Source organism: Tursiops truncatus, chromosome 8 (assembly GCF_011762595.2).
Source record: "Tursiops truncatus isolate mTurTru1 chromosome 8, mTurTru1.mat.Y, whole genome shotgun sequence".
Taxonomy (NCBI): Eukaryota; Metazoa; Chordata; class Mammalia; order Artiodactyla; family Delphinidae; genus Tursiops; species Tursiops truncatus.
Genome location: NC_047041.1, coordinates 71,069,801 through 71,097,589, shown reverse-complemented (window position 1 = coordinate 71,097,589; position 27,789 = coordinate 71,069,801). Strand labels below are relative to the sequence as shown.

General features: G+C 40.8%; 1 protein-coding gene and 1 long non-coding RNA gene across 3 annotated transcripts; one reads left to right on the top strand and one right to left on the bottom strand.

The window, feature by feature from the left end:
* The first annotated feature begins 2,178 nt into the window (after positions 1–2,178).
* SPTY2D1 (SPT2 chromatin protein domain containing 1) lies at positions 2,179–23,506 on the top strand. Of its 2 annotated transcripts, XM_019948027.3 has the most exons (7): positions 2,183–2,396; positions 9,891–9,979; positions 12,604–12,718; positions 13,952–15,649; positions 17,510–17,681; positions 19,146–19,223; positions 20,182–23,506. In XM_019948027.3, exons 4-7 carry the CDS (start codon positions 14,029–14,031, stop codon positions 20,273–20,275), a joined length of 1,965 nt encoding a protein of 654 aa, XP_019803586.2. In that variant the 5' UTR covers positions 2,183–2,396; positions 9,891–9,979; positions 12,604–12,718; positions 13,952–14,028; the 3' UTR covers positions 20,276–23,506. The 2 variants fall into 2 exon arrangements, with proteins under 2 accessions (XP_019803585.2, XP_019803586.2); XM_019948026.3 differs by lacking the exon at positions 9,891–9,979 and having other exon boundaries at positions 2,179–2,396.
* A 1,711-nt stretch (positions 23,507–25,217) lies between these two features.
* LOC141279369 (uncharacterized) lies at positions 25,218–27,787 on the bottom strand. The gene is made up of 2 exons (XR_012333482.1): positions 25,985–27,787; positions 25,218–25,326 (listed from the first exon to the last, which is right to left on the bottom strand). It is a non-coding gene; the product is annotated as an uncharacterized lncRNA (long non-coding RNA).
* Positions 27,788–27,789: the final 2 nt, after the last annotated feature.

Here is a 27,789-nt window from a genome sequence, read left to right as displayed (position 1 = left end):
TTTCTGTCAACAATATGAATTTGAGGGCACAACTCATCCCATAACAGCCAGATATTAATCTATAGCACTTACATGCATTATTTTACAGCAATCCTATCATTGCTACTTTACTATTACAGATTAAACTGAGGTGCAGAGAGAGGTTACGCACTTGCCTAAGGTCATACAATACCTAGGAGTCATGAAACCTGGGGCTTGAACCCTGATAACAATCACCACAAGCTTATGGAGTGCTGAACGAGTTGGAGCTGGTCCTGCAAAGGCTAGAGGGCACATACCAGACAGACGGGATTATATGTAAAGGGCCTGGAGTAGAAGAGAGCTTGGCAATTCTGACAGAATGAAAGGGTCAAGTTGATGACGTTAAAGAAGAGGGCCAGAACCTAGGGGCAGGACGGCAATAAAGATGCAGACCTACTAGAGAATGGACTTGAGGACACGGGGAGGGGGAAGGGTAAGCTGGGACGAAGTGAGAGAGTGGCATGGACATATATACACTACCAAAAGTAAAATAGATAGCTAGTGGGAAGCAGCCACATAGCACAGGGAGATCAGCTCGGTGCTTTGTGACCACCTAGAGGGGTGGGATAGGGAGGGCGGGAGGGAGACGCAAGAGGGAGGGGATATGGGAACATATGTATAACTGATTCACTTTGTTATAAAGCAGAAACTAACACACCATTGTAAAGCAATTATACTCCAATAAAGATGTTAAAAAAAAAAAAGAAGCCAGGGTAACTCATAGCAGTCCTTTCAGGCCACACGATAGGACTAAGATTTTGGTCTTCATCCTAGGAACAATGGGAAACCATTGACTCTACCCGCTGAATAGAGAGAGAACCACTTGAAGGAACTTTTAAAATCTTAGTTTTAATTTTTAATAGATGAGGAACCTGACATCTGTTAGTTTTTTCAATATATTACACCCAAGATTCCATATAACTTACAATCCTGTGAGGGGGAAATATTTGTAGAGTTGGCCTCCGGCAAGTGTGAACTACTTAAAATAGATGGGTATGTATTCGAAAGGAACTATGGCATAAGTTACAGTATGCTATGCTGGGCTCCACAGAGGGCGTAAAATCATTGAGAACTACAGTTCTGCCATTGGACAAAGGCTTAATTTTGGTCTGTTGTTTGGGCAGCCTTAAATGGAGAAAGGTAGTTAGGGCCACACCTCAGCGTTAAACTTCGGTTGAAAAAGGAAGACAGAGAGGCTTTGCCTAATATTTTTAAACAGCTTTATTGAGATAAGTTACATACTGCAAAATTCACCTGTTTTAAGCGCACGATGATGTGCCATCAGCACACCCAGTTTTGGAGCATTAAAATCACACCAGAAAGATCCCTACTGTTTGTAGTCGACCGGGGCCTATTCTTACCCACAGCCCCAGGCCTGCCTAATTAGTGTATTTTACTGAGTAAAAACTACCCCAGATAACCTTAAGAGGAAATCTCGACTGGACTCCCAACGAATATGAATATGTACGTATAAATATATGTACGTTTTGATCAGTGGGCCTAGTATATCCAGGCCGGGGGTGTATGTGAGAAATTCCTCCATTTACCCACTGAGCAAAATACACAGTTCGCTGCCCTACATGGGGCTTATTATCTGAATGAAGCACAAGCTGTAAGCGGGCGCCTCTATACACGGCACGCGTGCATGTGTGTAGGAGGTGAGCACACACGCCCTGTGCCAAGACGCTTTGAGTAATGTGTACCCAAGCCAGACGACCAGTCGGGGCGGTTTGCGCCTGCGCAGCTTGGCGAGTGCCTACAAACGGGTAACTGAAACCCCCTGCTCGAGACCTGTCGGTTCTGCTGTTGGGACGCCGCCGTCTCAAACCTGAGCGTCCACCTGTGACACCCAGCGAACCCAGGCCTGGTAGGTAACCCCTCACCTCGCCCACCCTACCGAGGGCTCACAATGAGCATCATAATTGTCACGCCTCAAGCCAAGGCCCTCAGGGTAGCGATTCTCCCTTGGCCACACCCCACAGTTTACTAGGCCGAGTCTCATTGGTCGGTGAAGGGCTTAGTCCCGCCCCTTCGAGCAGACGCCAACAGCCACGTACTACGTTTCTACGTGTCTCGAGCCTGAAAGCGGAAGTTACGCCAAAGAATCGCGAGGGAAGCGGCGGACCTGGAAGGGTACTGGCCGCTGGAGGAAAGGGGGTGGGCAGACAGCTTTGGAAGGCTCCGGAAGTGGTTGTGCAGAGGAGGGGTGGGAGAGGGGCTGGTCAGGCAGTTCATTCGGATGTTGCTGGTCGCCTCGCTAAGGCGCAGATTCACTCTTCTCCGAGAGGCTGGCCCAGCCCTCCGCCTCGGCCAGAATGGACTTCAGGGAAGTTCTCCTGATAGCTTCCAAAGCACAAGGTGTCAACAACGTGCCGGTAAGTACCAGCCGGGGCGCGACTGTAGGAGATCCTGGACTTTCAGTTCCGAATGTGTGGCCCATGGAACTTCCAGGAATCCGTCTGTCGGCTCCGGGAAAGGAAAGACCTGGACGCCGTTTTTGTTTGTTGGTTGGTTGGTGGTTTTGTTTTTTTCTCTTGGACATGTACTTCTGAGTACTGGGGGTGAAGAGGGGCTTGAGATGCGAGGCGGGAGCCTTCTGACGAGCGGCTTGTTTAGGCTGTTAACACCCTGCAACTTTGCGCTGATGAGTAGAGCCATGCCTGGCACATAGTGGAATCTAGCGCTAGTAGTTTCTAGCTTCGGCGTAAACTTCAACCCAGAGGTTGGGGAGTTCAGGAATTTTAGGGACTTGGCCTGATAGCTTTTGAGGCGATTTCCCGCTGATCTTTGGGTCAAACGTTTTGTGATTTCCCAAAAAAGTTCTTTGACTTGTGGTCCCACCCACTCCCAACCAACCAGGTGATTGAATTATCACCTCCCAAGGCGGGAGTTGAGTGGATTCCACGAAATCCTTGGCCAACAGAATGAGTGAAATAGTTTCAGCTTCCATTTATTTGTGGTCTTCCAGATTTGTCTTTGTTTCAAATCTAGGTCCCATTTACTCACTAAGGTTTGCTAATTCGCTAATATTCTCAGAGCGGTGTAAGACTTTAAATGAGGTAGTGAGTGAGAGTGCCTGCTTTGCGGGGGTGTAGCTGTTTTGCATAAACTAATCATTTCTCTATCATCAGAGGGTACCACAGCCCAGCTGTAAACCGATAGATTGCATTGTGTTACCTGCAGTTTGAGCGATGAGGTGTAGAGCTCAAATGGCTCTCTTTTAAAGTCAATTCAACTGGACCTTATTGAGCTCTCACTATTCATTTCTTAGATTTTTGTATATTTGCAATATTTTTTTCCCTCCCCTGTGCTTTTCTTGTCTTTTGAGGCTGGCTCATTCTTTTTACTCTTTTGAAGATATTGATCTAAAAATAGTAAAATAACTGGTAAAAAAACTGATATTCATCAGCTTATTATATATATTCACATCCCATCCCAAATACTCCGAATGATCTTGAAGTTATGAAATCTTGAATGACAGAATTACTTTCTGCATCTGTAAATTTCCTAGACAAGTCGATATTGGATCTAGTAGCATTCATATTTGCATAAATTAGGTCCATATCTCATTCTACATCTTACTCAATTTCAGTGGAGTTCAGAGATAGATAATACTAGCCCTGATGCCGAAGACTATTCTGTGGAAGAATCAGAACCAAGTTACTCGTTTCTTATTCTAAAAACCAATGGTTGCTGAGAGAAAAGTACATATTTCTAGAGCAGAAGTTTTCAAACTATGTCTGTATTTCAGAATATATATATTATCGATTTATCTATGATTGGAATAACAAAGATTGAAAGCAAAAAGGGAAATGGGTAAATTGGCGGTCATTTAAAATTTAATAGATGAACATAGGCATGTACTTCATGAAAGCATGCTTTTCCCTACCACCCACCCCAAAAGCTAGTAAGCCTGGAAGTTTGATTTAGTTATCAGCATTATAACTCTTATCTTTTTACTTCAGATGAAAGTAAGTCACAGAAGAAACTATTGAGGAATAGAGCAAGATTGTATTTAATTTAATCCATTATCTTGTTTTTACTCGATTCATCTAATTATTTTAAGTTATTGAATATTTGCTTTATTAGCTCAAAGTAAAGCCTTTTAGAGCACACTATCACTTGTGAAATCTAACACGTATTGTACAGTGTAAGACGGTTACAAAGCAAGTATCCTTATAAGCCACCATCCAAGTCAAGAAAAACATTTCTGCACGGACACACACACACACACACACACACACACACACACACCCTGCTTGACAAAAACTTTATTGATTGAATTATGGTCTGAGAACCACAGAGGCTTTGCAGTAATTGCAGATAACTCCATCCCTCTCTAGTGCTTGGTTCATGTTTCTCTTTTAGCCATCTCTTCCCCCACCTTCCATTTGGATCCTATCGGAGCTGACTTTTGATTTCAGTCATCAAGTTCCTGTGTCACACCTTTGCTACAGAAAAGAAGTACACTAGCATTGATTGGACTAAAATCCAAGGGAGGCTAAAAGCTGAAACACCTGTACAGCCATTTGGAACTGTTTGCAGGGCTTTTATTTTTAAGATGTGTCTACTGTATCTGACTTGAAAAGCAATGAACAGTTCCCATTGAGACAGCTTTCTTTTACATTGTTTCTTTTTAAGAGAAATAGTTACCTTTATAATGTTTTAGTTAAAATAAAAGAAGGATTGCATCATGCCTAGAAATATTAGGCATGCTATCATTTCTCAGTGGAAAACTGAATACAAAAAAACAGCTGATCAAGGTGATGTAACCAGTCACTGTTATTAGCTCTGTTTATTTTAAAGGAGGAAAGATATTTTTGGTAACCTTGCCCTTAATATTTTTCTCCCTGGGTTGCTCTAACAAAAACAAAGTGGTTGTCTTGTTTAGTATAATAGAAGAGCTTAGAATCTGGATTCTTACAGGTTACAAGTAACTATAATTGATGGCTTGTAGTGCATGAGGCAAGTTAAATGGTCTTTCTCACGATCAGTCTGAAAATCATCCCAGACAAGATACTGTAGCTCTGGTGTGACCCTCAGATCAAAAAGTAAGGGGAAGCCTTCATATAAGGATATAAGGATTTGGGGAGCTATAGACCCTTGAGGGTAAGAATATAGGTACTTTATAGTAGTAACATTTCCTTTTTTTTAAATTGAAGTATAGTTGACTTACAATATTGCATTAGTTTCAGGTGACAATATAGTCATTTGATATTTTTATAGATTATACTCCATATAAAATTATTATAAAATACAAGCTATATTCCTTGTGCTGGTTATATTTCCTTTTTTATTTTTAAAAAGCTTAAAATTTTTTTAAAATTATTATTGGAGTATAGTTGATTTACAATGTTGTGTTAGTTTCTGGTGAACAGTAAAGTGAAGCAGTTATACATATACATATATCCACTCTTTTTTAGATTCTTTTCCCATATAGGCCATTACAGAGTATTGAACGGTTCCCTGTGCTATACACAGTCGTTATTATCTATTTTATTAGATAATAAAAGGTCCTTATTATCTGTTTTATATATAGTAGTGTGTATATGTCAACCCCAATCTTCTGATTTATCCCTCCCCGCCCTTTCCTCTGGTAACCATAAGTTTGTTTTCTACATCTGTGACTCTATTTCTGTTTTGTAAATAAGTTCATTTGTACCATTTTTTTTTAGAGTCCACGTATAAGCGATATCATATGATATTTGTCTTTCTCTGTCTGACTTCACTCAGTATGACAATCTCTAGGTCCATCCGTGTCACTGCAAATAGCATTATTTTGTTCTTTTTTATGGCTGAGTAATATGCCACTGTATATATGTATCACATTTTTATCCACTCCTATGTCAGTGGACATTTAGGTTGCTTCCATGTCTTGGCTATTGTAAATAGTGCTGCAGTGAACATAGGTGTGCATGTGTCTTTTCGAATTATGGTTTTCTCCAGATATATGCCCAGGAGTGGGATTACTGGATCATATGGTCATTCTATATTTAGTTTTTTAAGGAACCTTCATGCTGTCCTCCATAATGGTTGTACCAATTTACATTGCCATCAACAGTGAAGGAGGGTTCCGTTTTCTCCACACCCTCTCTAGCATTTATTGTTTGTAGATTTTTTGATGATGACCATTCTGTAGTTTTGATTTGCATTTCTCTAATAATTAGTGATGTTGAGCCTCTTTTCGTGTGCTTTTTGTCCATCTGTACTTCCTTTTAAAGAATAGTACAGGCCAACAAAAAAGTTTCTGCAGGCAGTCACTTTGTAGCCCTTGACGATAGTTGATTATAACTGGATTATTTCCCACTCTTAGATCTGAAGATGACTTTTGTAGTGCCTGGGGCAGCTTTAGATTTCTAGCCTGGAGCAGTACTTCTGAACTGGTGTTTTAGGGAAGGGGTCTTTTAGAAACTACTGCCCCACAGAGATTCTTTCTCTTCCCCATCACTACCTAGACAATCTCTTTATGAATAATAAGGATAAGAGTAACAACAATTAACATTTATAGTGCTTCCTTTGTGCCAGGCACTGTTCTAGGCACTTTTTGTATATTAATTAATTTAATCATCATAATAACTATATATGGAAGCTTGTTTTACAGATCAGGAAACTGAAGTCCAGGGAGATGAAGAAACGTTCCCAGAGTCACACAGCTAATAAGTGACAGGGTTAGTCATGGCAGAGCAGAGAATGTAGTCCAGGCAAACTGGCTTCAGAGATCTTGCTCTTAATCACCACCCTGTGTTGAATGAGGAGAGTCTTTTGGAAATGGAGTGGTGAGGAAGGTTGTCTTCTATAAAGCCTGAATCCATCTAGCTCCCTACCCCCAACTCCAGCCTAATATAGCCTTGGGCAGTAACCCTATTGTTTTTTTGATGACACTTCTCAGTGTACAGTAAAGTCTGATGGGAGAGAAATTTAAAGACCAAACTAACAGCATATGGAAACTGGAGGACAGAGATATACAGCCTGTTTGGGAGAGTGCCAGCATAGTTAACAGAAATAGAGTCTGAGGTTGAGGGAAAGTTCAGTGGTGGACCTGTTTGGGGTAATGGCACGATCTAAGAGGCAGGTAGAAATTAGGGAATGGCATTTAAGAATGAGGTTCGAGCTAGAGATGAAAATGTTGGGGTTAGGTTAGAAGTGAAGCATGTTGTAGTGGGAACACTTTTGCCCCTGAGTCAGGAGACCTAGATTCTAATTCAGACACTGCTACAAATTGTGTGAGTGATAGACAGTAAATACACAGTTGTCTTTTGGGGGCCATTTCTAACATGAGGTTGGACCAGAGGCTCTGAGGTATCTATTTGATACTATTAATACATCTTATATAATCTGGTATATTTTTTAAACACAATAATAGTAAAATTTACATTTGACCCCATAGCAGTCTCGAATAGCATGCTTTTTGGTGGTTTTATTTTCACCCTCTTAGCTACCCAGCTAAGCAAGCCTAATGCAAATCAGTGGTTTTCCAGGCCTGCATTCATTCCCTGAGTATGATGTTTTGAGAGGATTGTAGAAGTTGTGCAGTCATTATTAAAGTTAAGGATAAATTCTTTTTTTTTTTGGCTGCATTGGGTCTTCGTTGCTGCGCGCAGGCTTTCTCTAGTTGCAGCGGGTGGGGGCTACTCTTCATTGCGGTGCGCGGGGCTTCTCATTGCGGTGGCTTCTCTTGTTGTGAAGCACAGGCTGTAGACGCACGGGCTTCATTAGTTGTGGCTCGCGGGCTCAGTAGTTGTGACTCGTGGGCTCTAGGGCGCAGGCTCAGTAGTTGTCACGCATGGACTTAGTTGCTCCATGGCATGTGGGATGTTCCTGGACCAGGGCTTGAACCCATGTCCCCTGCATTGGCAGGCGGATTCTTTTCTTTTTTTTGCGGTACGCAGGCCTCTCACTGCTGTGGCCTCTCCCGTTGTGGAGCACAGACTCCGGACGCGCAGGCTCAGCGGCCATGGCTCACAGGCCTAGCCACTCCAGGGCATGTGGGATCTTCCCGGACCGGGGCACAGACCCGCGTCCCCTGCATCGGCAGGCGGACTCTCAACCACTGCGCCAACAGGGAAGTCCTGGATATATTCTTTGAATATTTCTAACTCCTATTTGTAACCAATGATAAACCTCTAATTTATATAAAACCATCAGGAAATTTATATTTTCTACAATTACAACAATATATTATCTCCTGAGTAAAGAACAGCTTTCAAGAAGGAATTGACTATTGATTCTAATATAACATATTTGGTGAACATATATTTCCAGACTGAAAGCTCCTTATTTTCTTAATCTGACCATGACAGTATAGTTTCAATGCAAGGAACACATGTGTTTAAAAGTAACTTAATATTTTCTAGGTCACTTGGCTTCAGAATTACAAATATTGGCAAAATCTCTGATACTGTATTTCGATGGCATGAGCTTTCACTGTTGTGGATCGTTCACTGGGGCCCAGCAGAATGACTGAGTTGGCTTGCAGTATAATAAAATGGATACACTTAGGATAAAAGAAACTCTTGTCCAGCTGCTTTTCATGAAGCTCAAACAATGAAGCAGCCTGGTGCCTTGAGTCAGATACAGAATTGGTGGATGCATCTTGATGTGTTGCTGCTAGAGCTAAATGTGACCATCTGATGTGGGAGAAAGTGCAGACAGTTCTCCTGCCTTATTAAATGGAATATAATGTAATCCCAGCCTGAAGCTTTCTTTTCAACACATGGTTCTCTGCTGGGCACCTCTGTGGGGGAAGGAGACTGTCTAATAAAATATTCTGTTACAGCAAATCTTCTAATACCAGGGTCTGACTGCAACCCCTTTTTCAAAAGTCTAGCCAGCTCAATGTTAGGAACGTCTATAGTGATAGACCCAAGAGAAAGGAAAATACACGTTCACAGAAAAACTTGTACACAGATGTTCACAGCAGCATTATTCATAATAGCCAAAAAGTGGAAACAATCTAAATATCCATTAACTGATGATTAGATAAATGTGGTATATCCATACAATGAAAAATTATTCATCCATAAAAGCAATGAAGTACTGACTGTGTTACAACATGAACCTTGAAAACATTATGCTAAGTGAAAGTAGTAAGATAGGAAAGACCACTGTAGCAGTCAGGCTTCTCCAGAAAAACAGAACCAGTAGGATATGTCTTAGGGAATTGGCTCATGTGGTTGTGGGGGCTGGCAAGTCTGGAATGTGTTGGGCAGGCTGGCACTCAGGCTGGAGCTACTGCTGTCGGAAGTGGGGTGGTGAGGAAGGTTGCCGTCTGTAAAGCTCAAATCCATCTAGCTCCCTACTCCGGCTCTCCAACTCCAGCCTAATAAAGCCTTGGGTAGTAACCCTGTTGGTGTTTTGATGACACTTGTAAGTGTTCAGTAAAATCTGATGAGAGAGAGTTTCACGTAGAAATTCTGGAGCAGATGAAGAAAAAAAAGTTTTTTTAATTGAAAAATCTTACCTACTTTGTATAATCAATTATCTACATAATCATTTACCTACGGCTTCTAAATTTTACCTTATTTTATGATGCATCTCAGTCACTATGTAGTGGTACACTAGGTGCATGATTTCATTTATATGAAATGTCCAGAACTGGCAAATCATAGAAACAGAAAGTAGATTAGTGGCTGCCAGGGGCATAGGTGAAGGGGGAATGGGGAATGATTGCTGAAGGGTAAGGGATTTCTTTTTCGGAAGGTGAAAATGTTCTGGAATCAGATAGTGGTGATGGTTGTACAACTCTATGAATATAGTCATACATATTAAATGGGTGGGTTTTATCGTATGTGAATTAAATCTCATTAAAAATGTTAAAAAAGAAGATCATTATTATCTCTGGAGACCCAACCCTTTTTTTTTCTCCCCAGATTTCTAGGTTTTGATCTCAACTTTGCCTAAGAGAATATTTTAATACTCTCCTGGTATCTGCTTTTGAGTGCATCAAGCTACAGAGGATGTAAGAAACTATTAATTATGACTCAGCTCTTGTCAGTAAATAAGATTAAGCCTCATCAAGTAGGACCTTGTCCTACTTAAATTGTTTCCCAGCAGGCCCGCAAAGTAAGACGTCGTATAGATTTATTGAATTCCTTCTCCATCATACGGACAGGACAAGGACAGCAAAATTGTTGGGTTAAATGTGAGGCCAGCTTAATAAGTATCCTTAAGGGATACTTAGCAGTGTTTAAAAACAAAAGCTGAATTTGAAATTGGCATGTGAATTGATGAAAATAGGTGTATACTTTGAAAAAAGCTCAAAGTAGTCTTTGGGATTCTTTCCTGAGTGAATCCGAGTTCCTGAACCCCCTCCCTTGTTTCTTTATTGTGTTCTGCCTTTCTTGTGCTTATGTTTCCCAGTCGGTGTTTACCAAAGTGCAGTACACGTAGCTTTGGCTGTACCATGATTTTAGGTGATACATAAATACGTTTTATTCTCATAGTTGCATTTTTTTAAGTTATATATTTTGATAGGATTTGGAAAAATATAACTAAAATTCAAGCCTGTCATTTTATGGGTATTATTGCTTGAGGTAAAGCTGTAGTAATAAGTCATGGTGTTTGATCTACATGTTTTCTTAAAATTAGTAAATAATAATACAAGTGGTATACTATAAAAGGGCAAAAATCATGAAGGTGATATGCGAATGATTGAAGCTTAGTAAACAAGGCATTAAACTGCCCCATTGACACTGTGGTTTTCTCGTTCAGTGCTTGTATTCAGTCAAGAGTAGCTTTTCTGCTAGTCATATCCCATTACCTACCTCTTTAAGTCCCAGGATAGGAAGAAAGATGTCTACCCTGAAATCAGATTAGGAAGTGCTCACTTGCTGCTGTCATACCTAGGTAACAAACCAATCCTATTTTAAATAATTAACACTAATGTGTATATTGGCATTTTGGGGTAGGGGGAGCCCTGTGTAAGCTCTGATTTGGCAGGTGAATCTCTGGGCTATGTAGTTGGCAGGGACAGAAAAATCTTGAGCCTTGGCAACACAAATCCACCCTTCCTCTTCTCACATATCTACTTGATGGGATGGGGTAGAGTGAGTGTGTGCCTCTGCTTATGAGTCTATGTGTCTTATGCAACTTGAATCATCTTCATGGTAGCACTTCTGTTAAGAAAACGTGAGTTTCCCGTGGATAAGGCCTATGTTTGAGGTTCTTGTAAACCATGATAAATTTTATATATCTAGTTAGGTAAGCAATATTCTTTTTCTCCTGTCTTCCTTTCCCTTTCCTTTCTCCTTTACATATTGGGTCGCAATCCACTATGGAAAGGATTGCAACTAAATTTGCAAAGATATGGACTTCTTAAAGGATTTTATTATGACAGCCAAGGGGACTGGGAAAGGAATCTGGATGTTCTCTTTTGGAATTTCTCTCTATGTGGGATGTGTCAGGTCTCAAGCATTGCTATCACGTAGGATTTTCAGGTTGGATTAGGGCCTGCTTCCTTGGCCAGCTGCTTTGTTGGTAGACTAACTTAGCTGGAACTTCCAGCCTGTTTCAGGATGCCTTCTATTTGGCAGCTGTGTAGTAAGCATGAGTCCTTTGGCTTTCCTCCAGGAATTTCATACACATTTTGGGAGTCACTTTTTTGGTTCCTAAGTAGCTCAATTTGTTCTCATAGGTTAGTGTTTCTTAACTAGCACAGCAACGGGTTGAGTGGATAAGAATGTCATCTGCCTAAGATGAAAGAAGGAGGGCATTAAAAAATTCTTATTTCCTAGCCCATAAATTTAATTTGGAATGGTCCTAGAGATTAATCATCCTGGTCTGAGTTATTAGCTCTGTTTATCATACTTCTCTAACAATAAAATAAAAGGAAATATTTTTCCTTTTATAGTTTAAATGAACATTATTCTAGTTTTAGTCATTTCCCAATGCAGTTAGATAAAAATCAAAGCCCTGAGAAATACCATCTGTTCCAGGATAATGTTAGTACTTTTTGGGTGACATGGAAACCTGTCTAAAAGGGTTTGTGTGGCAAATTAATATTTTTTAACGAACATAGAGCTGCACTTAAAGGTTACGGAGACTTGGGCCCTTCTTGCTGCTTAAATTTCTTTGAAATGCTTTTTGGCTATGGCTGGCCACCAGCTTTGCCCATGGTCAAAGTAGAATCTCATTATTTCATGTTGAAAGCAAAGTAACCTATGAAGCAGCTATGAAAATCATCTGGAGTAGGGTACTCAGGAGGAAAACAGTTGTGATAGTAGTTTTCTCTGTTTGGAAAGTTCTGAAGAAGGCTAAGCTTTTAAATCAGAATTCTAAAGCACTCAATCTGTTTTAGTGGTGATTTTTTTCAGTTCCCCCAGGCCAGGTATCTTTTTGGGAAAATAGCCTGAAAATAGTGTTTCTCTCAATTGTTCATTTATGTATTATTGAGGATGTTGAAAGAAACTCTGCACCTAAAAATAGTCATGTATAATCATATTTAGCCTGAAATTTTATAGCTAAGTTTTCATGTGGGTTATGTGATCTCTTAATTATTCAGAATAGATTTTTCAGTCAACATTTAAACCTCTCTATTGCTTCAAAGTTAATTGTGTATAACTTTTCCTCTGTTTTTATTTTTAGAAAAGATACAGTTTGGCAGTGGGGCCTCCCAAAAAAGACCCGAAAGTTAAGGGTGTCCAGTCGGCAGCTGTCCAGGCTTTTCTCAGAAGAAAAGAAGAAGAGCTCAGGAAAAAAGGTATGAATCTATAGCCTTATTCTCAATTTTAAAGTCTTCTGTCTTCACAACTAGCTTGTACCTAACCAGTGGATGTTTGTAATATCATAACAGGCTGATGGATTTGTTGTGTGTGTCTGAGTCAGCTGTATTTATAGCATTACGTATATTCCAATGTTGATCATCTGTATGGATGTTATCTTTTATTTCCTCTTAAATTAAAAGCTTTTTGGGTATAGTGACCATATCTTCTAATTGGCCATATTGGCTCTCCGGTAAGAACTCCATTCTTTGACCTTGGTTCTTTTCCTGTTTGTTTGTTTGTTTGATTTTTGGCTGTACCATATGACTTGCGGGATCTTAGCTTCCTGACCAGGGATTGAACCCGGGACCACGGCAGTGAAAGCACTGAGTCCTAACCATTGGACAACCAGGGAACTCCCCCTTGACCTTGGTTCTGAATCTGCTTCTACCTACTTTGTATTTTAATTTTTAAAAATATGTTATTAAGAGTGCTATCTAGCGACTTCCCTGGTGGCGCGGTGGTTGGGAGTCCGCCTGCCAATGCAGGGGACACGGGTTCCAGCCCTGCTCCAGGAGGGTCCCACATGTCATGGAGTGGCTAAGCCCGTGTGCCACAAGTGCTGAGGCCCGCACACCTGGAGCCCGTGCTCTGCAACAAGAGAAGCCACCGCAATGAGAAGCCTGTGCACAGCAGTGAAGAATGGCCCCCACTCGCCGCAACTGGAGAGGGCCCGCGCACAGCAACGAAGACCCAACGCAGCCGAAAAGATTAAAAAAATAAATAAGAGTGCTACCTAAAAGGTTAAAATAGGGACACTTTTGTAAAACGAGTAAACTCAAGCAGTAGGTTTACTTTATGCAAATGACAAGGAAACTGATTCAATAAGTTTAAGTATCCACTGATTCATAATTAATAACAACTGTTAAGTGGGTACGAATATTCTCTTAACTTGGTATATTTATTTGGTATGAACTATTTTCTATATTTAAAGCTAAAAGCCAAGACTCTCCCTTGCTTAGTCATATAGAAAAACCCATATGTGACCCACTCATTATGTAAAGATGACTCAAATTGATACTTGTTTAATGACTTCCTCATTTGATTCTTAGATGTCTTCAAACTTCTTCAAACTGTAACTTGAATGTTGCTTGGTTTTGGCCACCTACTGATTTCAGATAAACATACTGTTATCGAGACCCTGAAATAATATGTTGTTTTGCCTCTTTTAGCTTTGGAAGAGAAAAGGAGAAAAGAAGAACTAGTGAAAAAGCGAATTGAGCTAAAACATGACAAGAAAGCAAGAGCTATGGCCAAGAGGACAAAGGATAATTTCCATGGTTACAATGGGATTCCTGTTGAGGAGAAGTCAAAGAAGAGGCAGGCAATGCAAACCCACACTAGCCAGGGAACAGACCAAGAGTTTGAGATGGAGGAAGAGGATGAATTCTTAGAATACAATCAAGCAGAGTCAGAGCAAGAGTATGAGGAAGAGCAAGAACCTCCCAAAGTTGAGAGCAAGCCAAAGGTCCCCCTTAAAAGTGCCCCACCACTCATGAACTTCAATGATCTACTCAGGCTGGCCGAGAAAAAGCAGTACGAACCGGTGGAGATAAAGGTAGTGAAGAAGACAGAAGAGCGGCCTATGACTGCAGAAGAACTTAGGGAGCGAGAATTCCTTGAACAAAAGCGGAGGAAAAGGAAAGCTGAGATAGATGCAGGATTACCACCAACCAGAAAAGTACCCTCTCAGAAAGAAAGTGTGGGCACAAAACTTAGCAAAGGTTCCGGAGACACGCATCCTTCTTCCAAGGGTACTCCCCTTCCTTATGCTGAGAAGAAATCCAGACCCAGCACATCTAATGAGAAACACTTGCATTTATCTTCATCCAAATCCATGCCAGGAGAAAGGACCAAAGTAGTATCTGGCAATTGCGCCCAACCCTTGCCTTGTGAGGGCCGTGACAGACCTGTTTTCAATGGGGCTGGAAAGCCCCACTCCAGCACCTGTTCACCAAGTATCCCAAAGACTTCTGCTAAAGGGACTCCAAAATCTGCTACTGAGCACAAAGCCAAAAAATCTCCTCATCCTAGCCGTTCCAGGCCTGGACCCATGGTCACCCCACACAATAAGGCCAAGAGTCCAGGTGTCAGGCAGCCAGGCAGCAGCTCCAGCTCGGCCCCTGGGAGGCCTAGCACAGGAACTGCTCAGCCCACAGTTAGTTCTGGCCCCGTGCCCAGGCGCCAGAATGGCAGCTCCAACTCAGGACCCGAGCGATCAGTCAGTGGGACCAGGAAGCCAACCAGTGACTTAAATCCCCCAGGACGGACAGTCAGTGGTACAAGTGGCCTTGGTCGACCTGCAGGCAGTTCAGGTTGCCCTGGGCGACCTACCAGTGGCTCCGGTGGTTCTGGGCGGCCTGTGGGCAGCTCTGGTGGCCTTGGGCGGCCTATGGGCAGCTCTGGTGGCCCTGGACGGCCTGTGGGCAGCTCTGGTGGCCCTGGGCGGCCTGTGGGCAGCTCTGGTGGCCCTGGGCGGCCTGTGGGCAGCTCTGGTGGCCCTGGGCGGCCTGTGGGCAGCTCTGGTGGCCCTGGGCGGCCTGTGGGCAGCTCTGGTGGCCCTGGGCGGCCTGTGAGCGGTCCACATGACATTCGACGACCAGTGAGTGGCTCAGGGGCCCCTAGGCGGTCAGTCAATGGCCCTGGCCAATCAGTAGTTCCAGCTGGACGAATTGTCAGCAGTTCAGGCCCTGGTAGACCAGTGAGCAGCTTTGGACCTGGGCGAACAGTTAGTACCTCAGGTCCCTCTCTGAAGCCCAAATGCACTGTTGTCTCAGAAACGATTTCTTCCAAGAATATAATCAGCCGATCCAGCAATGGACAGATGAATGGAATGAAGCCTGCCTTATCTGGCTACAGATCTGCCCAAGGTAAAATTTCCCCTCCCCCTAAAAGTATTTATTTGTCACTAGGAAATTGGAAAGAATATTTTGTTTTATATAACCAAAGACCCTCTGAACTCTTCTATGTGCTTTCAAATGTATTCTTGTGTTGATAGAATCCTGATGTTTTGTCTGTCCTATGCCAGAGAGTTCCTTTAGTAACCATGGCTTGGAAAAGTCTCTAGAAAGAGACTTATCTAGGGCCTTCTGTGTTTACTCCTGTAATGTCTCCAAGTGCAGTAAACTTAGCTATGGGGTTTGTAAGACAGGGTGAGTGTATATGCCTTTTGTGGTTCAATGAATGAGTTCATCTTTACCTCTTCATGAAGACTATGGACACCTGTCTTCAAGGACTGGCGTGTATTTGTAAGCTTGAAGCCTTTTGTTGCATTATTTGTCCATTAAATATTTGTTAAGCACCCACTATGTGCCAGGAACTATTTTAGGTGGCCTTGTGTTTCTGCTCCTTACAGTGGCCCTAGCTACCAGTCCTGTAGGATTCTGCCGTCCCAAGGTATGGGATCATTGGTGGTACCTACTAACTGCTAGGTCAGAGTTTCTACACAGTATTAAGGATTTGTTGAAGCACTTGTTAGGCACCATGGAGAATATAAAAAGAAACAAAAGATGAGATTCCATAGTTTAAACTACCTAATTCAGTCAAAACATTGGTTCTTAACCAAAGACAACTTTGGTCCCCAGTGAACATTTGGCAATGTCTGGAGACATTTTTGATTGACACAACTGGGGATGGGATGCTACTGGCATCTAGTAGGTGGAGGCCAGGCTGATATCCTACACTGCACAGGACAGCTTCCTGACAACCAAGAAATATCTGGCCCAAAATGTCAGAGTGCTAAAGTTAAAGAAACTCCGAGCTAAGGAGACAAGCCACGCATATTAAAAACAACTGTAGAACAACAAAGGGAGTGTCTGTAATCAAGGACTAGAAAGCAGTTTTTCCCAGATACTGGTCTATTGATCAGTGCCTGTCTTTTGCAGAATTTTTAATCAGTCTTTTGACAAAATGACAGAAATTAGGATGATGCAGTGAGTTTTTCCTTAAAGTCAGACTTGCTCAGTTTGAACAATTATCCATATCTGAGAATCTGTCATACTTCATTGGACTTTTTAAAACTTTAATGGAATTATGGTGATAATAGATGGTAGATTGTTACCTTTGGCATCTTTTCTTGGCATGAGTAAAATTAGTGATCCTTTAGTGATTTGTAATTTTTTTTAAAGAAATTGTACTAGTCTTTTAAATCCAAAAGAGTAGGAACTACTAAGCTAGAAAATTTAACAGTTCTAATAAGCCCTGGGATAGACAGGAATTCTATTACTTGTGGGTACCATGAAGCAACAGGGATGATGTAGTAATGAGTTCATGCTGGGGGCCAGTTGGTGGCTCTGGTTGGTTGGTTGGTTTATGGCTGCGTTGGGTCTTCGTTGCTGTGCGCGGGCTTTCTCTAGTTGTGCTGAGCAGGGACTACTCTTAGTTGCAGCGTGCGGGCTTCTCATTGTGGTGGCTTCTCTTGTTGCTGAGCACAGGCTCTAGGTGCGCGGGCTTCAGTAGTTGTGGCTTGCAGGCTCTAGAGTACAGGTTCAGCAGTTGTGGCGCACTGCTTAGTTGCTCCGTGGCATGTGGGATCTTCCCAGACCAGGGCTTGAACCCGTGTCTCCTGCATTGGCAGGCGGATTCTTAACCACTGTGCCACCAGGGAAGACCCTGGCTCTGGTTTTCGAGGCTACCATCTTAATGAGTTCTTAAAATCTCAGCTTACATAGGACTTTGTTGGGACTACTAAGTTTTAATGATCTTATAAATAATGGCTTTTCTATTCTTAGGTCCTCAAAGGCTTCCCTTCCCTGGTAGTTACAAAAGGCAGCGAGAATATGAAGAGGAGGAAGATGATGATGAATATGACTCTGAAATGGAAGATTTTATTGAAGATGAAGGAGAACCTCAGGAAGAAATATCCAAGCACATTCGAGAAATCTTTGGCTATGACCGAAAAAAGTAAGGCTAAAGAAGATTTAGATATATATACTTTTTATTTTGAATAATCCCATGCTATGGGGAAAAAAAATAAACATTAATAGTAGAGGCATTGAATACAATTCTTAATTAGGAATCCTTGCATGATTGTTTAGATTTACTTTTTTGGCACTTAATATTTAAGAATTAATGCAGAATTATTTGTGTAGTTACTTGTATGAGGGCCAAAAAATATCCCTTTTTAACTGTTCTCCTTATAAGATATATATTTAATGAGAGTGAAGCAGCATGGTGTAGTAGAAATGGATTGGCTTTGAAATCAGAAAGCCATCCACAGAGCTATGTTGAAAGCCAGTTTGATCTGACACCTGCTTTTCTTTGATGTAAAAAACTTTGCTACTCAAAAGTGTGGTCCCTGAACAGCAAGCAGTGTGGGACCGACAACATTGACGTCACCCGGGAACTTGTTAGAAATGCAGGCTTTCAGGCCCCACCTTAGATCTGAATCCAGATCAGCTTTATAAGGTTCCCAAGTGATTCACATGCACATTAAAGTTAGAGAAGCACTGATATAGAGCAAAGCTCGGGGTTTGAATGGAAGTTCCACAGCTTACTAGCTGGGTAAACTTGAGTAAGTTATTTTTTAAATGACATTTGGGAGGATTAAATGAGGTAGTATACAATTGACCTGTGAACAATATAGGGGTTAGGTAAAATCCATAAGTAACTTATAGTCAGCCCTCCGTATATATGGTTCCTCTGTGTACCAGTTCCTCCCTATCTGTGGTACCACATGTGTAGATTCAACCAGTCATGGATTGTGTAGCACTGTAGTATGAAAAAAAATTCTCACGTAAGAGGACCCATGCAGTTCAAACCCATGTTGTTCAAGGGCCAACTGTATAAGTAAATCTGTCAGCACTTGCCCTCTCCTTTGAAGTCATGGATATTAGAAATTAGAAGGCAATAGTAAGAAAAGGTCTTTAAAAAAAATTTAGCAGAAGAAAGAACTGGATTAAAAATCAGATCTAAAAACCTAATCTTAGTAGTGTCATAAGTTAGCTATATGCTTTTGGTCAAGCTGTTATCTGCCTCAATCTCTGTTCTGAATCCATGAAACTCAAAGAGATTAATATATATATAATAATTTTCATATATATTGTGCTTTCATGATTTTAATATAAACTGTCATGTAAATAGAGGTGAGTGAGTTGAGCAAACGTTGTTGGATTGGTACTTTGATCAAAATTAGATTCAGGAAGTTGCCTTCTGGAAATATTAAGGGGTCATTTAATTTGTCTTTACTTTAGAATCTCCCCTTTACCCAACCTCTGCCCACCTCACTGTCTGCCAAACAAGGAGGAATAATCCTAAATGTATGTTTGATTTAGTTATAACGATGCTGATTTTAAAAACAGGAGGATGTAGTTCCTTTAGAAAATTGGGTTTTTCTTTTTTTTAACAACTTTGATTTTCTCTTATCAGATACAAAGATGAAAGCGATTATGCCTTACGTTACATGGAGAGTAGTTGGAAAGAGCAGCAGAAGGAAGAAGCAAAGAGGTAAGCACAGATGTAACACGTTTGTGCAGAAATGTCCTAAAAATTCTTTTCTGTTCCCTCCTTCAGTTGCATCATTGGGAGCAGGGGCTTTGGGCCATGCTGTTTGAATTCCAATCCTACTTACTTGCTGTGGGGCTTTAGACAAATTCCTTAGCCTTTTAAATCTGTTTTCCCATTTGTAAACTGAGAATATACTGTTTTCATTCATTGAGGTTTTGTGAGGATTAAGATAATGTGTACAAGTTGCCCAGTGCAGTGACTCACCCATGTAGGCACACAATAAATGCTAGAGGCCTCCCCTGATCCCATTGTAGCATGTTATTTTTCTTTCCCCATCCTTAATTCCCTTTCCACATCAGATACATCTCAGTCTTGCTAACCTGTACCACCGCTGGCCTCAAGGACCTGTTGAGGAATATGAAATTCCCTATGTCTGATTCCTGTTTGGCCACCTGATATCAAATAAATGATCATTTCTTGCGTAGGGGTAACAAATGATTACTTTGTGTATAATGTTAACTTGGTGAAATAATTCACCTCATTCTCAGCTCAGAATATTAAACCTCTTTCTCCCTCTTGCCGTCCCTCCTCTAACTAGATAAAATATCAAACTAAAGTGTTGGGAAGGGAAAAGAAAAGAATGTTATTTATTGAATAAATGTTTCTTGTTCTTTATTTTTTAAAGCTGATGAGATGGTTTATATTTATTACTGTAATGGGAATATTAAGGTGTTGAGGTTACATGTAAGGTCTTTTTTCCACTATAACTTGAGGCAGTGGCAGTGGCTCCTGGTAAAAATATTCCTGCTTAGTCTGTTTTCAGTGGTAAAGGCTTGAGGCATTTTGAGTGCATCAGCACATTCCATGTAAGCTCCCAGTTGAAATTTCATTTTTGCTTTTTTAAAGAGAGTGGTAATTTCATGTATATTGATAAATACCCCCTTTTTTTCCCTGACAGTTTAAGACTAGGTATGCAAGAAGATTTAGACGAAATGAGACGTGAAGAAGAAGAAATGAGACGTCGAAAGGCCAAGAAGCTGAAGAAGCATTAGCTGCTGCTTTTATTTATTTTTGTGAAATTCTGAAAACAGTCTGCTGCAAGGAAGTCCTGCCTTCAGACTGAAGAAGCCCCTTATTTTAGAATTCTACTTGGGTACTCAAGGAGAAGGAATGCATACTGTCATCTATCTGCAGGCTGTCGTTAGAGCATAAAGTATTTTCAGATACTTTCCAGTGTGAAATCTGTAATGCAGATGACATAACACCCAGTGAGTGCTCTTACGAAGCTAACTGTTCACAGGTGCCACCCTTGATCCTGATGAGCTATGCACTCTCACGTGGGGCCGCTCACAAGTCAGCCAATCTTACGTTATTCCTTTGCTACTCTAAAAGGAAAAAACAAAAGGATTGCTCCTTTACTTCCGTAATTCTGCTGATGTGTGAGTACGGCACTGCCTGGCTGCCAATCAAATCTATTTTGTCTTGATGAGGAAACTGGCCCTTGCATTAATGCTGCCAGCAATAAAGTGACCTGTCCTAACCTATATGTTTGGATTGAGAACTTGAAAATGTAGAGTAGCTGTTATAATTATATGGATGTCATTTCTGTGACTTTGAAGTAAAAAGTAGAATAAATTGTATTCTGCATTATTCATGGATTGGATGCTGAGCATTCTTATTCACTAATTTAGGTGATCAGGCAATTAACAAAAATTTTTCCAAGTTAAAATACAAGTTATGCCATTTTATATAAGAATATTCTTTTCCAGGGTTTACTTTCAGATTTATTGTTACGTTGGCTTTAGTGTAAAATAGACAAGGTCACTGTGCTGTTTGATTTTTATCTAAAAATTTCATTTTTATATTGAAGAAAAAATACTTATTTTATTCAAACATTAGATGTGGAAGAGTAATAATAGTTTAAAAAATAAGGAAGTGACATGTGAGGCTCCCCTCCTCCCCGTTCCGCTCCCCCATTATAGAGATATTTTGGAATCCAAGGTGCCCTGGACCTTTGCATGTTAATGACTTTGTATTTTTATCTTAAATTCTTTAGTGATTAACGGTAAAAAACCAAAAACTAAATTCATGTGTATCAAGACCACCACCTTCTCTCTTTGCCCATATTGCACTTTTATTTCAAACTATGCACTGTGAAGAGATTTTTTTTCCCATGTGGAAAGGATGTTCCCTGTTACTGGTATTTACTAGGCTGTGGAACTTCTTCATTCTCACCTTTCTTCAAGTCATATCTATAGACTTGTTATATCTCTTAAGCCTCAAGTCCAAGCACTTCCAATCGGGCTGACCTAGGTTCTGGCTGGAGAGAAGCCAAGTCTCAAGTAAAGTCAGCAACAGAAAATGAGGTATGATGATGCCAGAGAGCATTTGTCCTTGACTCTGAGGGTTAGGGACAGTGGGACATAAGCTTGTAGAACAATTCTGTAATAAACATTGTGGCTATCTTAAGCCATTGACTGGTGGGGATTAGGAAGTAGGTGAGGTTATCCTACAAGAATCCTTACTCTTCAACAGGTCTAAAAGTTGTTTTTGTATATTCTTTTTTATCCGTAAAGCTTTCTTTATTCTCAACTTTGGGTGTTATAGATTATCACTATTAGCCTTCCTTAATGGGATGACCCATCCTTAATGGGAATACCAGTCCTTTTAAGACTTTTGACTCATCTTGAATTGAGTTTCAAACTTTAAAAATGCAAGAACTTAATTTTGAGGTTGAATCCTATGAAAGGTGTCTTCATCACTAGGAATAACACCCTTCTAATGATCACATAGAACCGTTAAACACTGGTGGCAGAAAAGCCTATTGACTACCAATCTCAAATACCTTCAGTGAAACTGATTCAAGGGTAGTGTGATATTCCATGTAATAAAACAGGTTTGGAACATTATTTCTTTTGCTGTCACTTATGTGATTTTGTTTTTCCCCTTCAAAAGTTTGCTTGAATATATTTTTTTCACTATTCAGACTCGTTGAAATCTGTAGGTGCGATCAAGTGCTTGTCACAGCTGAAAGATTTCTGGTGGCTTAAAGCTTACTAGCACTTTACTCAATGATATTGTGCAGTTATTTGTACAGAAAGGCACCATTGTGCTAGCTAAAAGTTCCAGAACTTGGTAGAAAAAGTCAGGTTGTGTCCTTATGTGTCATCACCTCTGGTTGCATTTCTCCTTCTATAATACAGCTGTTGATTTCAGTTTTCTTCAGCATCAGCATTATAAAAGGGCACTCCTGTAGCTCATTAGGAAAAAAAAGGTTCTGAATCTTTTAATCTTAGCCTTGTTTCCAAATCCTGTCTTCCATTTTGTTCTGCATCTCCTGACCACTCTTACAAAAAGCTCACAAACCTTTGAAGAAACTGGAATAGGCTGTTATTTTATCAAGTTTACAAATTAAGTGCTTGATTTTTAATGTGTCCTCTACTGTTTTGATTTTCAGATTTTATTAATATTTGAAGATGTGCCTTTTATTGGATAATGTTAAGTCACGAATGTAGTAATGTTATTTCAGTATTGTAATAATGTTACATGATCATGGATGCGGCATCCTCAAATACGATGTGAAGGGAAAGTAGTTTTCATAAAACTCATATAGCTCTGATTGCACAGTCCCACTTGCTTTAGGTATTGCTATGTCAAAGCAGGGGGGACTTTCTTTAAAGGCTACTTTCAGAACTTGTCTTTGTATTTTCTCTAAACTGTAAATGCAATTATGTCCATTTGGAGGCCAGGGTTACCACATGTCACAGGCAGCCTTACATGTGTGCCGTGAGAAGGTTCAAAGACTGTTAACAAGAAAGTCTATGGGAACTCGAAATTTCATTTTTTAATGTAATCCCCAAGATCTTTTCCAAGAAATACTGTTTTGTATTTTATAACTTAAAAGCAGCTGTTAGTACATTTCTGAGATATAGCAGGAGACCAAAACATGTTTGGAAAGAGAATAAATATATGAAGAGAGACTGGTTGTATTATTTTCAATGTGCTGAATATATTAGACTACTATTTATTTTGTGAATGGATGTGATGAAATAAATATTCAGGTGTTTAGTGTATGATTAAGAGTGGAATATAGATGTCTTTGGAGTTATTAAATCCATGTCTTTTACATAATGGACAAATCAAGTTTAAAGAAACATTTACATAGCATAGCTTGTTTTCTGGTGCTGTTGACCTGCAAGAGAATCTACTTTTGCATATACAGATAAAAGTTTTGCAATTTATGTATAAAAGATATTGTAGGCATTAAAAATATTTTATTGATATTTTCACTGGTTTGCATTTATTTACTAAAACTCATATTCCTTATTTCATCACCCTGAACATTATTCCAGCTAGAAACCCCAGTAGACTCATCAGACTTCAGAGATGGGGTTTACCTCCTTACACACACCTCTGTTCCTTCTCCCTTACACATTCCCGTCTGCTCAGCCCCTGCCACTGACACCTCTCCCCTCTTGCACCACCAGCTTAGAGAACTATTCTGGTATCAGACACCCAAGTTAGGAGAACTGTTTGGAGGTATAGTCGGGGAACAAGGGAAGAAGAAGAACTGGGTATATAGTTCCTCTTTTCAAGAAATTGAGTGGTTCTAATCCCCTATAATACAAAGAGCCTGAGATAGCTGGGAAGATGAGTCCTTAGGAATATATGAGGCAAGTGGGCACAGCCATGCAGCCAGAGAATGTAGGCACTTAACTCAATGGAATGTGTTGAGTCTAGGTCATACAAGTATCATAAAAGATGCTAGTATCCTAGATTTATAAATTATAAATTTTTGCTTACGAATTTTGAATTCACTTTTTCTATTAAAAAAAGTAATCCATACAGTGCATAGAGGCACTTAAAAATACTTTAGCAAACAAATGCCAAATAGTCATCAACAATATGCTGTCTGTGTAACCAAAGATCTACTTTGTTGGTAAGTGTATACTTTTGAACAATGAAACCATTGGTCATCCCAAAGCAACCACAGAATGGGAGCAGTTCCATATAATTTATTTTAAAAGTATTTGCTCCTGTTAGGGTTTCTTTCTTTCTTTTAGGGTCAGAAAGCTCAAACCACTTTTAGAGGGCTCATTAGGAATATCCTAGGGCTCAGACACCCACATTAATTGCATGGGTCTTATACTTAGGTTCTCATTCTTGGTCTCATGAACTCAAACTGCATCATACTGAGGACTGGGCGGTTAGCTTTTGTTTCTACACATGCTGCCTGGATCAGCAGCAGTCACTGCTAAAAGAAAAGGCAACTTCTTGTTTATTCAGGTGAGGAAGACTTTTGAACCAAGAGGTAGTCAAGATCTTGGATAACCCAGCCTCTCTTGCGTGGCTCCTTTCCTTGGCATGTAAAAGCATACCAAAGAGAAGACCTGGACCTTAATTTTGACTCTGCTACCGAGGAGAACTGTGTGGGTTGGTAAGGTACTTAAGCCTCTCAACTTCATTTCTGCCATTTTGTAAAATGAGGCTGAGGTTACTATAAGGATTAAAATACTGTATAGTTTAGTATCTAGCACCCAATATGAAAATGCCCTTTCCCCACGTGGTGTAAGCTTTGGGCTTAATGATAGCTGTGAAAAGGCCACAGAGAAATACCCCCAGAGAATAGGCTTAAAGTTGCTGCAATCTCTAACCCTTTCTGTAACATTTACATTTTTCACCCCTGCCTGGACCCTGGACCTTGGACCCAGGAGAAAGGTATTATGTGGGAAATAGGTCTAAAGAGCTCTAGAGGATTTCTATGTTCAAGGGTACAGAATAGGGGACAAATTGAAGTAGGTATCTTAGTCTTAATGCCACTCTTACAGACTATGAAGCAGAGGGGACCCAATCACTCCTATCCACCCAACTACCTCCCGACCCTCCCTCTCCCTGTTTTGAGCTAACAGAATACCAAGTCTTCATCTTTAAAAGTGTGGTAACTTGAAAAAAAAAAAAAAAGTATGGTAACTTGTTACATAAAATGTGACAAAATGGTATGCAATTACTTTATGTGAAACCAACAGGAACAGTACAGCTGGTCAGGAAAGCTTCAGAGCTGCATTACTTCACCAGGATCATCTTTGCTTATTTCCACCGGAATCTGGGAAGAAAAAAGTATGTCAGGTGGGTCTTGTCTAGTGCTTGCTAGGGTGTGGGGCTGAGATAGCTGCCCTCAAGGGCAGGCAGGGGTAGCTGTGTCCAATTCTGTCTCACCTAATGCCTCCAATCCCAGTTGCCACAGGGGCTTAGCAGTGTGGGAGCTGACAAGAGGCAAAGAAAAGATGAACATCCAAGGTCTTAACAGGAGGAGAGAGAAAAGAGACATCTGCCACCAGAACCGTTTTACAGACCAGTGTTTACCTGATGAGGGACAGTTAAGCGTGGGTTGCTGGTGTGGGCTAAGTGGTATAGAAGGCTGAACATATAAAGTGTCCCATGAGCATGAGACTAGGTCAGCACTGTCATACAGCTTTGAGTCTGGGCCTGAAATATCTTTATACCTCCAGTTTTTTTGAAAGACACTGAAGAACTTAAAAAAAGTAAAGACTCTTAGGAAAAGATGTATAAAAGATCACATGAAAGAGGGAACTCTCTCAACTCTAAGTAGATAGTGAATAAGAATAGAAGTAGGTATGCTACAATAACTTAATAAAGAAGAGAGTATTTGTTTCTAAAGTTGGATTTTGATGCTTAGTTCATTTATCTCGGGGAATACATTTCAAAGTGGGAAGAGAGAACACAGTTGAAGGCACATTTACCCCTCCTGGGGGATACTTATATCCCTTCCACATCGTTCCTGCAATGAGAAGCATCCAGAAGACAACGATCATTGTGGGGCTTCTTGCTTAGCTGGTGGTGTGTGCAGGGGGAAACAGGCGGTTCTGAAAGGTGTGGTGTTCTATTCCCTGAGTCCTGGAAACTGGGCTGTCTTCATTCAAGACCAGATGGTGGATGGTCCAGCATGATAGCTCCTGGCTGAGGAGCTTCGTGGTCTAGTCTGACCTGAAGTGGCTCGCCATGGCTATTTGGTGGTCAGAGCTCAGACACCAGTTGTGACATCAGCTCCTGTGACCTTGGGGATCAGAGTGAGTAGCTATGGGACAGTTGGCCAGGATGCCAGATGTGTAGAGGCTGAAGAGCCCTTAGCAGAAGGGCCCCATTCTTTAGTGACTCTGTGTGGTTAGGATCTAGCTGATATCTTTATTAACTCATCACCTGCCAAAATTTTGACTACTTGCTTTATGCAATCAGATGCAAAAAAAAAAAAAAAACACTGCTGTGAACAAAGCCAAATAAAACACACCCTGGATTAACTGGGAGGAGTGACTGGGTATGTACGCTATAAGCAATTACTTAAATACTATTGTTAGGCTATTTAAAGAAGAAAAATCTTGCACTTTGCAAAATGGCACAGTTAAACCCTCATCGTGCAGGGGAAGCCTCCTATCAACTTCCCTGAGAAGGGAAGAAAAGGAAGATGGGCTATTATGCCCATTTCATAGCTGGAGAAACCGAGGCACAGAATAGTTTCAGTGGTTTGGTCAGGATCACACTGTGGCAGTGGCTCAAGCTGAACAAGTGCCCAGTGCCTCCATCTGCATCCCCACCCCACACAGGTCTGACTGTTGGGCCAATACTCTCATAGAAATTCTGGGGCAGATTGAGAAAACAAACAAACAAAAGAACCACCATCATGCCTTGCTCCTAGTATGGGCCTGGGACTTGATAGATACCCATGCCTTCTGGAGGAGCTTCCCAGAAAACCTGCTCCTGTAACTGGCATATTACTAAGACTCTTAGAGTTAAGTTTAACAATGGGAACATCTTTGAAAAAACTGGTCTGAATGACACGGGGTGGGATTTGAGAAACCCAGGAAATGGTTTGCTAAAAGGACACGGCTACTAATGTTTCCTATCGGCAGGCTGGTCTAGTGGAATGAGTGAGAGAGGTATTAAGTCCTGAGATCTATGCTTGCACCCAGCTTCACAAATGGGTTGGTTTGTGTGGCCCTAGGTAAGTATAGTCACCAGTAACTCTTTGTTGACTGGTTCATTATTTTGCCTAGTTGTTAAGTTAGCATTTACTAAATGCTAATTGTCAAGCTTTGCAATAAATGCTTTACATGAATTCCCAAATGTAATCCTCACAAAAACAGAAAGGTACTGGAACATCTCCATTATACAGAGGAAGAAACTTGAGGTTCAGAGAGATTGAACTTTCTCAAGGTCACATGGCTAGGAAGTTGCAAGGTTAGGACTTGAACTCAAATTTACACTAACTCCAGTTTCAGCATCTGCCAAAGAGGGCATTAAAAATGCTGGTCTAATTTATTACAGAGTTTGCATGGAGAAAATAAGTTAATAGATGGAACAGTCTTTGAAAAGAATACCCCTGAGGTACGGTTATTGACAAATCTTCGAACCAGGGCTTGCTGTCCTCAGCAGTACTCCCCAAATTCTTTCCCCTTCCGCAGTCTATTTTATTTTCCAGAGGAATGTAAGCTTTCCATTGAGATTTCAGGGTGCCACTGAGTTCTCTTGAAAGGGAAGAATCCAGCCCAAC

What these genes read in the sequence shown, in the direction of transcription:
- SPTY2D1 (XM_019948026.3), top strand. Translation starts at nt 2,337, where the DNA reads ATGGACTTCAGGGAAGTTCTCCTGATAGCTTCCAAAGCACAAGGTGTC. An exon ending in AGAAGAGCTCAGGAAAAAAG is followed by an intron (nt 12,719 to 13,951) that starts GTATGAATCTAT and finishes TGCCTCTTTTAG; the next exon opens with CTTTGGAAGAGAAAAGGAGA. An exon ending in TGGCTACAGATCTGCCCAAG is followed by an intron (nt 15,650 to 17,509) that starts GTAAAATTTCCC and finishes TTCTATTCTTAG; the next exon opens with GTCCTCAAAGGCTTCCCTTC.